At 68.5% G+C, this 15,237-nt stretch overlaps 2 protein-coding genes across 2 annotated transcripts in view; both read left to right on the top strand.

The window, feature by feature from the left end:
* The first annotated feature begins 395 nt into the window (after window positions 1–395).
* Window positions 396–4,204, top strand: LOC127039720 (snaclec alboaggregin-A subunit alpha-like). Its single transcript, XM_050933576.1, has 6 exons — window positions 396–411; window positions 778–896; window positions 1,208–1,306; window positions 1,828–1,974; window positions 3,115–3,232; window positions 4,134–4,204. Exons 1-6 carry the CDS (start codon window positions 396–398, stop codon window positions 4,202–4,204), a joined length of 570 nt encoding a protein of 189 aa, XP_050789533.1.
* A 2,867-nt stretch (window positions 4,205–7,071) lies between these two features.
* Window positions 7,072–15,237, top strand: part of FIS1 (fission, mitochondrial 1) — a 45,445-nt gene continuing 37,279 nt past the window's right edge. The window contains exon 1 of the mRNA XM_050933220.1: window positions 7,072–7,183. Within this exon, the coding sequence (XP_050789177.1) occupies window positions 7,139–7,183 (45 nt within the window). The 5' untranslated portion in view covers window positions 7,072–7,138. The remainder of the gene's footprint in view (window positions 7,184–15,237) is intronic.

Below are 15,237 nucleotides of genomic sequence, written 5' to 3'. Positions count from 1 at the left end.
GGGGGCTGGTGGGTTAGACCGGGGGGGCTGGGAGCCAGGACTCCTGGGTTCTCTTCCTGGCTCTGGGAGGGGAGTGGAGGCTGGTGGGTCAGAGCAGGGGGGCTGGAAGTCAGGACTCCTGGGTTCTCTCCTAAGCTCTGGGATGGGAGTGGGGGCTAGTGGTTAGAGCAGGGAGCTATGGATAAGTGGATTGTAACCAATGGGACAGAGTGACAAGACCCGGCCTCGCTGGTCTCCTCCAAAAGGGCAGGGACAGGATGGGGTCTGGAACCAGGGAGAGGTTCTGCCATGTTGCCCTGCTGCCAGGAGCCTGGGGAACTCCCTGCCACTGGGCCCAGCAGCCCAGACAGGTGCAGGTTCCCCCCCTGGAGGTGGGTGAGAGGATATGGAAGAAGATGAACCCGGCGGCGGGTGACGGACTCTTGCTACGGAGCGAGTGGCAGGTCAGTCGAACCCCCATCTCATCCCGGGCCCCCCAGGGCAGCCAGTCGGCTCTTGACAAAACCACTTGGCAGATTCCTTTGAGAATCGCAGAGAAAAAATTATCGGGGTGTTTTTTCCCACCCCCAGCCGAAGGTTTTCACCGTTTGGGGTTCTCTGACGCGTGGTTTGGCAGCAGGGCGTCACGGCCCACGGAGCCTGGCTGGGTGGGAGGCCGGGAAACCCCCTTGAGTCAGGAACTGGGGGTCCTCTCCTGGGGTGGGGGGCTCGGGGGTCCCGATCCTGGATTCTGAGCCTCCGCCAGGTTTGGCTCATGTTTCACTTCCCTCCCCGCAGCCTCCTCCAACGTCCACTCCTGCCCGTGCACCCAAGGGTGCTGCCCCGCCGGCTGGTACCAGTACCGTGACTCCTGCTACCACCCAGTGACAGCCACCAAAGAGTGGTGGAAAGCCGAGGTATGGTCCCCCCCGGGTCTGAGGGCCCACCACGTCTGGCTTGGCCTGGCCTCAGGGAGCTGGGGTAGGACCCCCACCCTTGGGGGGAGGGCGTGTCACCCCCGGTACTGCGGCTGAGGGGAGACTAGGGGGTGTGGGAACACTGGGGGTACCTGGGGTGGCTGCAGCCCTGGGGGAGCAGCGGTGACTAGGCTGGAGGGCGAGGGGGTTGTGGGGGAGGCGGGGGTGACTGGCAGGACTGGGGCTCTGTGACCCCAGCTTTGGGGTCTGTCAGTGTGCCGGACCCCCCGGGGGGTTCCCCCTTTCCCCAGGGCGAGCCTCGCAGGGACACCCGGCCGGCGCAGCCACACTCGGGTCCGTTAGAAAGTCCTCGGCCGGCCCGGAGAACAGAAAGTCACAGCCTGGCTCGGGTGGGTCAGCCCCAAGCCCCCCTGTCCTCTCTGCCCCAGTTCAGGGGTGTGCCCAGCACCCGGAGCAGCCAACCCTTAACCACCCCCTTGCACCTCCCAAGTCCTTCAACCTCCAGCTGGCCGAACACGGCTTGGTTTGCTGGGTATCAAAGTCTGAGTGGTTGGGCTTCTCAAAGGCTCCCTTGACATTGGATCCAAGCCCCACGCAGCTAGGAGCCATTCACATCTGCCTTTCAGCCTGCCCAGAGCACAGTCAAGACCTTTTTGCATATGGGGAAACTGAGGCACACAGCAGCTTCCTAAAATGATGACAGCAAATTCCCATTTCATCACAGCTGGCATGTGGGGGGGGAGCAGCGGTGGTGGGGGGCGAGGCAGGGGAGCTCACTGGGGTGTGGGAGTGGAGAAATGGGGGGGCCTGAGATGTGAGGAGGAGTGGGGGAGGGCAGGGACTTGGGGTAGTGAGGGGTCAGGCTGTGCTCTCCTACCCCCACGGTGTGTGTCACCCCCCCACACCCCAGACGGACTGCAGGGACCTGGCAGAGGGCGCCCACCTGGCATCCGTGCACAGCGCCGAGGAGAACGACTTCATCTATCAGCTCATGGGTACTCCCCACAACTACGAGAAAAAGGAAGCCTATTGGCTCGGGGGCCGCCGCGACTCCCAGGTGAGGGGCTCTGCTGCTGGGCCTCGGGGCTGCTGAGCCCCCTGGGTCACGTGGCCCCTCGGCTTGGCTGGTGGGGGGGTCGGCTCTGTCCCCTCTCCACTCTGTCAAATGCCTTTTTCAGGCGGATGAAGGGTTCCAGGTTCCCCCTGGGGCACCTCCGCTTTGCCCCCGCTCCACCACTCCTCACGCGGCACGTCCCGGGATGGCATTAGCCCCTGTTCCTGCCCCCCAGATCCTTTCCTGAGCCCCCCGTTCTCCAGGAAACCGGCCCCATTCCGGGGGTCTGCCCAGCCCCCCTTCTTCCAACCAGGGTAGCTCCGTGCTGGGCTAGCGGTGGGGCTGCTGGTCTTAAGATCCACACTTTGGGGACTCATATTTCAATTTCCCCCCTCCAAAAAAAGTATTTTTCCCTCTCAAAATGAAATTTCCACCAGGGAAACTCATGACAATGTTCCCTAAAACAAAGGGGTGCCCTGAATTTGGGTGGTCCTCCAAGGGGGTGGGTTCTGATGGAAAACTTGGGATGCAAAGTCCCATCCGCCTCCTTGCTGGCTTGAGGAGACCATGGTCTCCATGGGGGGGTGGTATAATAGGCCAGGGAAGGCTAAGATCCCCCCCCACCATTCCCGAGGCCCCCCACTGCCTGCTGCCTGCCATGGGGCAAGACCCTCCACTCCACGTCCCCTCTCCGGAGGCCCTCGCAGCTCACCGCATCCCTCCTCTTCAGGGGCGGGCGAGTAAGGAGGGACCCGGTGAGCAGCCGGCGGGCAGAGGGGGGGTCTGGCAGGGGAGTGAGGTGGCTTGGCCAGGCGCTGGTGGGGGGGCGGCTCAGCGGCTCAGCTCGGTGTGGCTGGGGTAGGCCAGGCCTCCTCCGGCCACAGGTGGGGGTCCTCAGGACATCTCCGGTTACGGGGGAGGGATTCGGGGCTCCGGTGGAGGGGCAGTGGGCTAGCATCCCCAAATCGGGGCCTCTTCCATGCAGAAGGGGGGCTGAGAACGAGGCTCGGACGGCAGGAGAGTCCTGAAGGACAGGGCGGAGGCGCTGTGCCTCAGTTGCTCCTCCAGCCGAGCTCAGCCATGGGCTGGCCCAGGCTAGGTAGTCGGCCCGGCTTGGCGCTCTCAACGCCGCGCTGCCCCCAGGGCGAGGGCTCCTGGCGCTGGACGGACGGCTCGGCCTGGCACTATCACAACTTCAGGGACAGCAAGCCGGACAGGACCACCGCGGAGGAGTTCGTGGCCACCTGGAAGTTTGATCAAGGTACCGGCGGCAGGGTGGGGACAGGCCCCGCCCGTTCACTGGTCCATACAGTGGCCCAGGGACCAGGCCATCTCCTGGGGCTGACGCTGAGGGCAGTGGGCAGCCCTGCCCCATGGGCGTCGCTTCCTGGTGGGTGGGAGGGAGGGCAGGGGGCTGGGTCCCTAAAGCTAGAATAGAACCCAGGAGTCTTAGCTCACTGCCCCCGCTGCTCCAACCCACCAGCCCCCACTCCCCTCCCAGAGCCAGGGAGAGAACCCAGGAGTCCTGGCTCCCAGCCCCCCCTGCTCTGACCTACCAGCCCCCACTCCCCTCCCAGAGCCAAGGAGAGAACCCAGGCGTCCTGGCTCCCAGCCCCCCCTGCTCTAACCCACCAGCCCCCACTCCCCTCCCAGACTGGGGAGAGAACCCAGGAGTCCTGGCTCCCAGCCCCCCCTGTTCTAACCCACCAGCCCCCACTCCCCTCCCAGACCGGGGAGAGAACCCAGGAGTCCTGGCTCCCAGCCCCCCTGCTCTAACCACCAGGCACCACTCCCCTCCCAGACTGGGGAGAGAACCCAGGAGTCCTGGCTCCCAGCCCCCCCTGCTCTAACCCACCAGCCCCCACTCCCCTCCCAGACTGGGGAGAGAACCCAGGCGTCCTGGCTCCCAGCCCCCTGCTCTAACCCACCAGCCCCCACTCCCCTCCCAGACCAGGGAGAGAACCCAGGAGTCCTGGCTCCCAGCCCCCCCTGTTCTAACCCACCAGCCCCCACTCCCCTCCCAGACCAGGGAGAGAACCCAGGAGTCCTGGCTCCCAGCCCCCCTGCTCTAACCACCAGGCACCACTCCCCTCCCAGACCAGGGAGAGAACCCAGGAGTCCTGGCTCCCGGCCCCTGCTCACTGACTCTCTTGTCCCCACAGATGCAATCACTTGGAATAACTACGAAGCCTCCTGGCAGTTCATGTCCGTCTGCAAGCGCTCGCTGGACTGATGGGCTCGGAGGTGCCCGCCTGGCTCTGCTGTGCCCTGGCCACTTGGGTGACGTGCGGCGGCAGTGTGCCCCCCGGATTCCCCTCCAGTGGGGGTCTGTGTGCCCCCCAGATTCCCCTCCAGTCGGGGTCTGTGTGTCCCCTGGATTCCCCTCCAGTGGGGGTCTGTGTGCCCCCTGGATTCCCCCCCCATGGGGGTCTGTGTGTCCCCCAGATTCCCCCTCCAATGGGGGTCTGTGTGCCCCCCAGATTTCCCCTCCAATGGGGGTCTGTGTGCCCCCGGCTGGTGCCGTGGCGAGCTGGGCACCGCTCTGCTGCATGCAAAGCCTGAAATAAACCTGTCTCCCCTGCACTGGTAGTGGCATTCCCGGCTCTCCGTCCTACCCAGCTCGCCACCCTGCCTGGGAGGGGAGTGGGGCCTGGTGGTTAGAGCAGGGGGGCTGGGAGTCAGGACTCCTGGGTTCTCTCCTAGCTCTGGGAGAGGAGTGAGGGTTGGTGGTTAGAGCAGTGGGGAGCTGGTAGCCAGGACTCCTGGGTTCCCTCTCTGCTCTGGGAGAGGAGCGGGGGCTGGTGGGTCAGAGCAGGGGGGCTGGGAGCCAGGACTCCTGGGTTCTCTCCTAGCTCTGGGAGGGGAGTGGGGGCTTGTGGGTTGGAGCAGGGGGGGCTGGGAGCCAGGACTCCTGGGTTCTCTCCCTGGCTCTGGGAGGGGAGTGGGGGCTGGTGGTTAGAGCAGGGGGGGCTGGGAGTCAGGACTCCTGGGTTCTCTCCTAGCTCTGGGAGGGGAGTGGGGGCTGGTGGGTTAGAGTAGGGGGGCTGGGAGCCAGGACTCCTGGGTTCGCTCTCTGCTCTGGGAGAGGAGCGGGGGCTGGTGGGTTAGAGCAGGGAGGCTGGAGCCAGGACTCCTGGGTTCTCTCCTAGCTCTGGGAGGGGAGTGGGGGCTGGTGGGTTAGAGTAGGGGGGCTGGGAGCCAGGACTCCTGGGTTCGCTCTCTGCTCTGGGAGAGGAGCGGGGGCTGGTGGGTTAGAGCAGGGAGGCTGGAGCCAGGACTCCTGGGTTCTCTCCTAGCTCTGGGAGAGGAGCGGGGGCTGGTGGCTAGGGTGGGGGTCTGGCCATCAGGACAGAAACCACAGAATGGGCCCAGGCTGCCACCTGGACTTTGTGCGTATGAGGTTGGATGGAGGGAGCTCCTCTGGGTGCTGGGACTGGTGGTGGCGGTGGTGGGCTCTGTGTGTGTGAGGGGGGGTAGGAGGGTTGTTCTCACCCTTGGGTCCCAGAGAAGGATGGGGGGGATCAGGGAGCCCCAGGATCGGTTCTATGCCCCAGCTTTGGAGCAGTCTTGTGGGGGACTCCGAGGGGGCTCTCTCTTCCGGCAGAGGCAGCCAGGTGGTCTCACCGCCCCCTTAGACTGGCCGGGGGTCGTGTCCTCCCCATTCCGCTGCAGCCCAGACAGCCAGGTGCCTCCGTGCCCTGCACACACCTAATACTCATCCCTCCACTGAGTAGCAGTGCAAGGTACGGGAAGGGAAACCGAGGCACACGCCGGCATCACGCCAACGCGAGAGAAAACTCCCACGTGGTCAGCAGGGCCCTCGCTGCGGGGAAGGAAGATGGGCTCCGGGGTTGGAGCAGCCAGGCCTCGCACCGCACGCAGCAGGCTGGCACCGGGGTGCGGGCAGCAGCAGAAGGCCGGCTGGCAACACTGGCGGGAGGAAGCTGAGGGCATCGTCCGCGACCCCCGGCGTGCCACAAGGAGCAGCAGGCCCAGGGCAGGGGGGAGCTGCCCCCGCAGCCCCCCCCAGGGAGCGGAGGGAGGAGAGGAGCCAGGCCTGGAGCGGGCATCGGGCCTGCAGAGGGAGGTGCCAGGAAGGGAGGGGGCCTGTGACACCTGCCTGGGTTTGCAGAGAGCCTGAGCCGATCGCTCTGAGGGGGCGGGGGCGGCGCCTGGCACAGGCGGGACCCCCGGTGGAGGGGCCTGGCAGAACGGGACCCTCCCTCAGCTGATGTGCCAGGATGTGCCCCCAGGGGAGCTGCTGCTGCTCCCCTCTCCCCCCCCCCGCAGCCTGCCAAGCCGGCGTGTGCACTGCCTGCCCCCCACAGCCAGACCGACAGCGGGCAGAGACACCCCCCAATCGGGGAGCCCTGTGTTACCGTGGGAACGGCATGCTGGGCACACACCCCAAACGAGGGGGTATTCAGTGTTACCATGGGAACGGGATGCTGGGCACTCCCCAAGTGAGGGGGGGCTGGTCCGTGTGTTGCCATGGGAACGGGATGCTGGGCACTCCCCCAAGTGAGGGGGGGCTGGTCCGTGTGTTGCCATGGGAACGGGATGCTGGGCACTCCCCCAAGTGAGGGGGGGCTGGTCCCCGTGTTGCCAGGGGAACGGGAGCTGGGAACTCCCCAAGTGAGGGGGGGCTGGTCCCCGTGTTGCCATGGGAACGGGATGCTGGGCGCGTCCCCCAAAAGGGAGGGGTGTCCCTGTCGGAGCGTCGCGTCCCCATGGTAACTAAGGGGGCGTGCCCAGCATCGCCACACTCCTAGTCACTACGCAGACTCCGGGCTCGAGCCCGCATTTCCCGGCAACCCCTGCGCGGCCCCTTTCCCCAACGCATGCGCATACTGCCGCCCGTTCCCTCCCCGCGCTGCGCAGGCGCAGCTGCTCCTCTCTCCGCCGCCCGCGTCTCTCAGCGCCGCCCTGGCGCCATGGTAACAGGGGCCGCCCCCTCCCTGGCAGGCAGGGGCGGGGCCTCCCGGGCAGGGACGGTGGCCGCTTTGGGCCAGACGACCCCGGTTCCCTTTCGCGCTCCGCAGCCGGGGCGGGAACCGGCCGGAACCAAGCGGCGCATGCGCGCGAGCGGCGAGGGGCGGGGCAGCTGGCGGACAACAGCAGGCGCGTTTCCGGTTCCGGGGCGGCTGCTTCCGGGGTTGAGGACGCGATGGAGTCGGTGCTGAGCGAAGTGGTGGCGGTGGAGGATCTGCTGGTGAGAGGCCCCGCCCCCGCCCCCCCGGGCCCCGCCCCCTGAGACCCCCTCCGGGGCCCCGCCCCCTCCAGCTCCCCCGGGCCCCGCCCCCCCGATATCCCCCTCCCAGGCCCCGCCCCCTCCAGCTCCCCCGGGCCCCGCCCCCCGATATCCCCCCCCGGGCCCCGCCCCCTCCAGCCCCCCGGGCCCCGCCCCCCGATATCCCTCCCGGGCCCCGCCCCCTGAGACCCTCTCCGGGGCCCCGCCCCCTCCAGCTCCCCCCGGGCCCCGCCCCCTGATATCCCCCAGCCCCGGCCCCATCGCCCCCCGACTGCCCCCAACCTGGGCCTCGCCCCCTGGGGTCCCCTAACCTGGGTCCTCCTGCCCTGAATCCCCAGCACAGGCCCTGCCCCTGGCCCCCCCCGGCCCCCCCGAGTCCCTCTGCTCCCCTCTCGCTCCTTAGCCTGCCCCTCCCGGGGCCTCGTCCCTGCCCCCGCTGGGATCTCCCACCCAGGGGCCTCCTGCCCCGAGCCCCCCTCCCCAGGCTGTGCCCTTGGGTGCCCCCCCCAGCCCTGCCCCATCGCCCCCCGACTGCCCCCAGCGTTGGCCTCGCCCCCTGGGGTCCCCTAACCTGGGTCCTCCTGCCCTGAATCCCCAGCACAGGCCCTGCCCCTGGCCCCCCCCCGGCCCCCCCGAGTCCCTCTGCTCCCCTCTCGCTCCTTAGCCTGCCCCTCCCGGGGCCTCGTCCCTGCCCCCGCTGGGATCTCCCACCCAGGGGCCTCCTGCCCCGAGCCCCCCTCCCCAGGCTGTGGCCTTGGGTGCCCCCCCGGCCCCATCGCCCCCCGACTGCCCCCAGCGTTGGCCTCGCCCCCTGGGGTCCCCTAACCTGGGTCCTCCTGCCCTGAATCCCCAGCACAGGCCCTGCCCCTGGCCCCCCCCGGCCCCCCCGAGTCCCTCTGCTCCCCTCTCGCTCCTTAGCCTGCCCCTCCCAGGGCCTCGTCCCTGCCCCCGCTGGGATCTCCCACCCAGGGGCCTCCTGCCCCGAGCCCCCCTCCCCAGGCTGTGCCCTTGGGTGCCCCCCAGCCCCGGCCCCATCGCCCCCAGACTGCCCCCAGCGTTGGCCTCGCCCCCTGGGGTCCCCTAACCTGGGTCCTCCTGCCCTGAATCCCCAGCACAGGCCCTGCCCCTGGCCCCCCCGGCCCCCCCGAGTCCCTCTGCTCCCCTCTCGCTCCTTAGCCTGCCCCTCCCGGGGCCTCGTCCCTGCCCCCGCTGGGATCTCCCACCCAGGGGCCTCCTGCCCCGAGCCCCCCTCCCCAGGCTGTGCCCTTGGGTGCCCCCCCAGCCCTGCCCCATCGCCCCCCGACTGCCCCCAGCGTTGGCCTCGCCCCCTGGGGTCCCCTAACCTGGGTCCTCCTGCCCTGAATCCCCAGCACAGGCCCTGCCCCTGGCCCCCCCCGGCCCCCCCGAGTCCCTCTGCTCCCCTCTCGCTCCTTAGCCTGCCCCTCCCGGGGCCTCGTCCCTGCCCCCGCTGGGATCTCCCACCCAGGGGCCTCCTGCCCCGAGCCCCCCTCCCCAGGCTGTGGCCTTGGGTGCCCCCCCGGCCCCATCGCCCCCCGACTGCCCCCAGCGTTGGCCTCGCCCCCTGGGGTCCCCTAACCTGGGTCCTCCTGCCCTGAATCCCCAGCACAGGCCCTGCCCCTGGCCCCCCCCCGCCCCCCCCGAGTCCCTCTGCTCCCCTCTCGCTCCTTAGCCTGCCCCTCCCGGGGCCTCGTCCCTGCCCCCGCTGGGATCTCCCACCCAGGGGCCTCCTGCCCCGAGCCCCCCTCCCCAGGCTGTGCCCTTGGGTGCCCCCCCAGCCCCGGCCCCATCGCCCCCAGACTGCCCCCAGCGTTGGCCTCGCCCCCTGGGGTCCCCTAACCTGGGTCCTCCTGCCCTGAATCCCCAGCACAGGCCCTGCCCCTGGCCCCCCCGGCCCCCCCGAGTCCCTCTGCTCCCCTCTCGCTCCTTAGCCTGCCCCTCCCGGGGCCTCGTCCCTGCCCCCGCTGGGATCTCCCACCCAGGGGCCTCCTGCCCCGAGCCCCCCTCCCCAGGCTGTGCCCTTGGGTGCCCCCCCAGCCCCGGCCCCATCGCCCCCAGACTGCCCCCAGCGTTGGCCTCGCCCCCTGGGGTCCCCTAACCTGGGTCCTCCTGCCCTGAATCCCCAGCACAGGCCCTGCCCCTGGCCCCCCCCGGCCCCCCCGAGTCCCTCTGCTCCCCTCTCGCTCCTTAGCCTGCCCCTCCCGGGGCCTCGTCCCTGCCCCCGCTGGGATCTCCCACCCAGGGGCCTCCTGCCCCGAGCCCCCCTCCCCAGGCTGTGCCCTTGGGTGCCCCCCCAGCCCCGGCCCCATCGCCCCCCGACTGCCCCCAACCTGGGCCTCGCCTCCTGGGGTCCCCTAACCTGGGTCCTCCTGCCCTGAATCCCCAGCACAGGCCCTGCCCCTGGCCCCCCCGGCCCCCCCCGAGTCCCTCTGCTCCCCTCTCGCTCCTTAGCCTGCCCCTCCCGGGGCCTCGTCCCTGCCCCCGCTGGGATCTCCCACCCAGGGGCCTCCTGCCCCGAGCCCCCCTCCCCAGGCTGTGCCCTTGGGTGCCCCCCCAGCCCCGGCCCCATCGCCCCCCGACTGCCCCCAACCTGGGCCTCGCCCCCTGGGGTCCCCTAACCTGGGTCCTCCTGCCCTGAATCCCCAGCACAGGCCCTGCCCCTGGCCCCCCCGGCCCCCCCGAGTCCCTCTGCTCCCCTCTCGCTCCTTAGCCTGCCCCTCCCGGGGCCTCGTCCCTGCCCCCGCTGGGATCTCCCACCCAGGGGCCTCCTGCCCCGAGCCCCCCTCCCCAGGCTGTGCCCTTGGGTGCCCCCCCAGCCCTGCCCCATCGCCCCCCAACTGCCCCCAACCTGGGCCTCGCCCCCTGGGGTCCCCTAACCTGGGTCCTCCTGCCCTGAATCCCCAGCACAGGCCCTGCCCCTGGCCCCCCCAGCCCCCCCGAGTCCCTCTGCTCCCCTCTCGCTCCTTAGCCTGCCCCTCCCGGGGCCTCGTCCCTGCCCCCGCTGGGATCTCCCACCCAGGGGCCTCCTGCCCCGAGCCCCCCTCCCCAGGCTGTGCCCTTGGGTGCCCCCCCAGCCCTGCCCCATCGCCCCCCGACTGCCCCCAACCTGGGCCTCGCCCCCTGGGGTCCCCTAACCTGGGTCCTCCTGCCCTGAATCCCCAGCACAGGCCCTGCCCCTGGCCCCCCCCCCGGCCCCCCCGAGTCCCTCTGCTCCCCTCTCGCTCCTTAGCCTGCCCCTCCCGGGGCCTCGTCCCTGCCCCTGCTGGGATCTCCCACCCAGGGGCCTCCTGCCCCGAGCCCCCCTCCCCAGGCTGTGCCCTTGGGTGCCCCCCCAGCCCCGGCCCCATCGCCCCCCGACTGCCCCCAACCTGGGCCTCGCCCCCTGGGGTCCCCTAACCTGGGTCCTCCTGCCCTGAATCCCCAGCACAGGCCCTGCCCCTGGCCCCCCCCCGGCCCCCCCGAGTCCCTCTGCTCCCCTCTCGCTCCTTAGCCTGCCCCTCCCGGGGCCTCGTCCCTGCCCCCGCTGGGATCTCCCACCCAGGGGCCTCCTGCCCCGAGCCCCCCTCCCCAGGCTGTGCCCTTGGGTGCCCCCCCAGCCCCGGCCCCATCGCCCCCAGACTGCCCCCAGCGTTGGGCCTCGCCCCCTGGGGTCCCCTAACCTGGGTCCTCCTGCCCTGAATCCCCAGCACAGGCCCTGCCCCTGGCCCCCCCCCGCCCCCCCCGAGTCCCTCTGCTCCCCTCTCGCTCCTTAGCCTGCCCCTCCCGGGGCCTCGTCCCTGCCCCCGCTGGGATCTCCCACCCAGGGGCCTCCTGCCCCGAGCCCCCCTCCCCAGGCTGTGCCCTTGGGTGCCCCCCCAGCCCCGGCCCCATCGCCCCCGACTGCCCCCAGCCTGGGCCTCGCCCCCTGGGGTCCCCTAACCTGGGTCCTCCTGCCCTGAATCCCCAGCACAGGCCCTGCCCCTGGCCCCCCCCGGCCCCCCCGAGTCCCTCTGCTCCCCTCTCGCTCCTTAGCCTGCCCCTCCCGGGGCCTCGTCCCTGCCCCCGCTGGGATCTCCCACCCAGGGGCCTCCTGCCCTGAGCCCCCCTCCCCAGGCTGTGCCCTTGGGTGCCCCCCCAGCCCCGGCCCCATCGCCCCCCAACTGCCCCCAACCTGGGCCTCGCCTCCTGGGGTCCCCTAACCTGGGTCCTCCTGCCCTGAATCCCCAGCACAGGCCCTGCCCCTGGCCCGCCCGGCCCCCCCGAGTCCCTCTGCTCCCCTCTCGCTCCTTAGCCTGCCCCTCCCAGGGCCTCGTCCCTGCCCCCGCTGGGATCTCCCACCCAGGGGCCTCCTGCCCCGAGCCCCCGTCCCCAGGCTGTGCCCTTGGGTGCCCCCCCAGCCCCGGCCCCATCGCCCCCAGACTGCCCCCAGCGTTGGCCTCGCCCCCTGGGGTCCCCTAACCTGGGTCCTCCTGCCCTGAATCCCCAGCACAGGCCCTGCCCCTGGCCCCCCCGGCCCCCCCGAGTCCCTCTGCTCCCCTCTCGCTCCTTAGCCTGCCCCTCCCGGGGCCTCGTCCCTGCCCCCGCTGGGATCTCCCACCCAGGGGCCTCCTGCCCCGAGCCCCCCTCCCCAGGCTGTGCCCTTGGGTGCCCCCCCCAGCCCCGGCCCCATCGCCCCCAGACTGCCCCCAGCGTTGGCCTCGCCCCCTGGGGTCCCCTAACCTGGGTCCTCCTGCCCTGAATCCCCAGCACAGGCCCTGCCCCTGGCCCCCCCCCGGCCCCCCCGAGTCCCTCTGCTCCCCTCTCGCTCCTTAGCCTGCCCCTCCCGGGGCCTCGTCCCTGCCCCCGCTGGGATCTCCCACCCAGGGGCCTCCTGCCCCGAGCCCCCCTCCCCAGGCTGTGCCCTTGGGTGCCCCCCCAGCCCCGGCCCCATCGCCCCCAGACTGCCCCCAGCGTTGGCCTCGCCCCCTGGGGTCCCCTAACCTGGGTCCTCCTGCCCTGAATCCCCAGCACAGGCCCTGCCCCTGGCCCCCCCCCGCCCCCCCCGAGTCCCTCTGCTCCCCTCTCGCTCCTTAGCCTGCCCCTCCCGGGGCCTCGTCCCTGCCCCCGCTGGGATCTCCCACCCAGGGGCCTCCTGCCCTGAGCCCCCGTCCCCAGGCTGTGGCCTTGGGTGCCCCCCGGCACTCCTCTCCCTGAGCTCCCCCCTCCCCCTGGTCTTCTAGGGCAGTGGTTCTCAAGCTGTGGGTTGGGACCCCAAAGTGGTTCGGGACCCCCTTAGAACGGGTTCACCAGGGCCGGCTTGGGCTTGCTGGGGCCCGAGGGCTTCAGGTCTCGGTTTGCAGCCGCCCCGCTGCCCGGAGCAGTGGGATTTGGGCTCAGGCTTCGGGCCCCCCTCCTGGGGTCGGGAAGTAATTTCTGTTGTCAGTGCAAGGAAGTTTGAGGACCCCCCCCCATATCCCCTACCCAGGGGCCCTCGTCCCTGGGATCCTCCACCCTGAACCTTCAATCCAGGCCCCTCACCCAAAGGTCCCTCCTCTTCAGCACCCCAGGAGGAGCTTTACCCAGGACTCCCCCGGGCCCTCCCTGTCCAGCCCAACTCCCTGGATCCCCTACCCAGGGTCCCTGTCCCTGAGCACCCCAGGCTCTGGGGACTCCCACCCAGGGGTCCCTCTCTCTGAGGCCCCCATCCTATCTGGGAGGCCCCATCTCTTGGGATGCCTCCCTGTGAGCTTGAGGATCCCCTACCCAAGGCACCCCCTGCCCGAGCCTCCCCCCTCCCCCTGAACCTTCAATTCACCCTCCCCTCCCCCTGAGCCTACCCCGTGGTCCTGCTCACTGAGTCCCCCCACTCTGGGGCCACCCCCCATAGCCCCTCCCCGACAGCTCTCCCTGCCTTCTCCCTCCCAGAGCCTGCCCCCCATATCCCTGCCCTGACTCTCTCCCCACTGACTTCCCCTGCCCCGCCCTGGGGCCTCTCCTCCCTGAGACCATCCCCTGCTCCCCATTCCCCTTCTGGCCCCAGTGAACCCCCCTCCTCAATTCCTTCTGCACTGATGGAGCAGGTGCCTGTGTGTTTGGCTATCGCTGGTTTTCTCTCCTGGGTGCGTGATGCCTTGGGCGCCTGGGCTGGAGGGGGCACCATGTTCTTCCTTAGATGCTGTGACACCCCCCTGCAAGCCAGGTGCCTCCAAGAGTGTGGGGGAGAGGTAGGGTTGGCTGGAGATCATGTTGGGATGCGGTAAGCTGTGCAAAGGCTCTGCCCTAGTACATGTGTGGAGAGGCCGTGGGGAGCGCATGGCCGTGGGGAGGGCTGCGCTGGGGTGGGGCTCAGGAAACCCGAGTCCTGTGCAGCGCTCTGGGGCTTTGCGTTCCCTTCCTGAGCCGCTGGCGTGAGCGACGTGGCAGGGGCCCCGGCGTGAGAGGGCTGCCCATACAAAGTGACAATCCACCTGGGTGCGTTAGCGATGGCCGAGACGGAGGTGGTGGTTGGGGCTTGGCTGCCATGGGGTCAAGCAGACAACCTTAACCCCCTCCCCTCCAAACAGTGGGCACCAGTGTTTTCAGTTAGGCTGATTAACAATCGGAACAAACTTTTGTTGCCTCCCTGACCATCTTGGCTGGTAGCCGTTGATGGACCTGTCCTCCAGGAACTTACCTGGTTCTTTTTGCGAACCCAGTTATAACGTCGGCCTTAGACAAGCAGGACTCGGTTTCTCTCCGTCTCTGGGGACCATGCCCGCAGAGTTGCTGCGCTGTTGAAAATGAGGATTATTGGGGTTTTCTGTTAGGTCTGGAGTTGTTCCTGGTTGGTCTAGATGACACAGGGTCTTTCCATTTACTTCAGGGGTTTCTTCTGCTGACCGTCACTGTAGCTAGTGTCTGGGCATTGGCCAAGACCCTAGAGGATTTTGGTAACATCTCTGGTGCTTTCTTCCTTTTTGGGCTCAAAATTCTGGTTATGAGAGGCTCTTTGGTTGTGGGATTTTTAAATACTGTTGCGGGGGTAGTTAATTTTGGGGGAGGTTTTGTTTGTTTTGCTTGACTGGGAGTTAATTGAGTAGAAAGAAATGCCCAGCCAAGCGTCATTCTTTCGGCTGAGAGTCATTTTCCAAGAGGTAGGTCTTGCTGTTTTTCCGAAAGGCTCTCAGACTCTGAACTCTCCTGATTATTGCAGGAAGATTGTTCCGTAGCCGGATCCCCTCTCCAGAGAAGGCTTCATCCCCAGCTCTCGCGTGGTTCCCTCGCGTGGTCAAAGGCCTTCCGCTGGCGTCGGTAGCTGACTGGGACCCAGTTGGAAGAATTGAGAGTAGATCCGAAGGGACCATAGGTCATCTAGTTCAGTGTTCCTCAGGGACCTGTCTGGGGACCGGCACTGGTCCTTGAGCTTTCCCTGATGCGGTTTGGGAAGGCAGCAAACTAAAAGGTTGAGAGACACAGACAGGACGTCAGACCAGCGCAGTCACAGGCTGGCAATTTTCACCCACTTGCCCCTGGGTTGAGCCTGAGAACTTGCGCATGACTAAAGCGTATTCCAGCAAGTCTGGTTTGGAAGGTGTCAAGGGATGGAGACTCGACTGCTTTCTTGTGGGAGTTGGCTCTGCTTGCGTAAGGTTGCCAGCTCTGAGTATCGCACAGGCCTTGCTCGTGACCCGTTTGAGCTAGAGTGACCTCTTCCGAAAAACATCCCATTTGGATTTCAAAATCGCCAGCGATGGGGAATCCACCACAGCGGTTGGGAAGTGGTTCCGGTTGTTCGTTGAAAAAAATGCCCCTTATTTCTAGTCTGAATTCATCCCAAGAACGGCCAGACTGTGTCAGACCAAAGGTCCGTCCAGCCCAGTATCCTGTCTTCTGACAGCGGCCAATGCCAGGTGCCCCAGAGGGAGTGAACAGAGCAGGGAATCGTCAAGTGATCCATCCCTTGTCACCCATTCCTAACTGTCAGATCTTGTTAGACCTTTGTCTGCCAGGCTGAAGAGTTCACGATTGGACTTGTTCCCGTGTAAGTACCTATCGATGGG

This window comes from Gopherus flavomarginatus, chromosome 23 (genome assembly GCF_025201925.1).
Source record: "Gopherus flavomarginatus isolate rGopFla2 chromosome 23, rGopFla2.mat.asm, whole genome shotgun sequence".
In the NCBI taxonomy this organism is placed as follows: domain Eukaryota; kingdom Metazoa; phylum Chordata; order Testudines; family Testudinidae; genus Gopherus; species Gopherus flavomarginatus.
Note: the sequence above shows the minus strand (reverse complement) of the source record. Positions and strands in the feature narration are given on the sequence as shown.

Bases quoted from the DNA above. Each gene is read 5' to 3' on its own strand.
- LOC127039720 (XM_050933576.1), top strand. The intron at 897-1,207 runs GTATGGTCCCCC...CCCTTTCCCCAG, and splicing joins AAGAGTGGTGGAAAGCCGAG to GGCGAGCCTCGCAGGGACAC. The intron at 1,975-3,114 runs GTGAGGGGCTCT...CGCTGCCCCCAG, and splicing joins GGGGCCGCCGCGACTCCCAG to GGCGAGGGCTCCTGGCGCTG.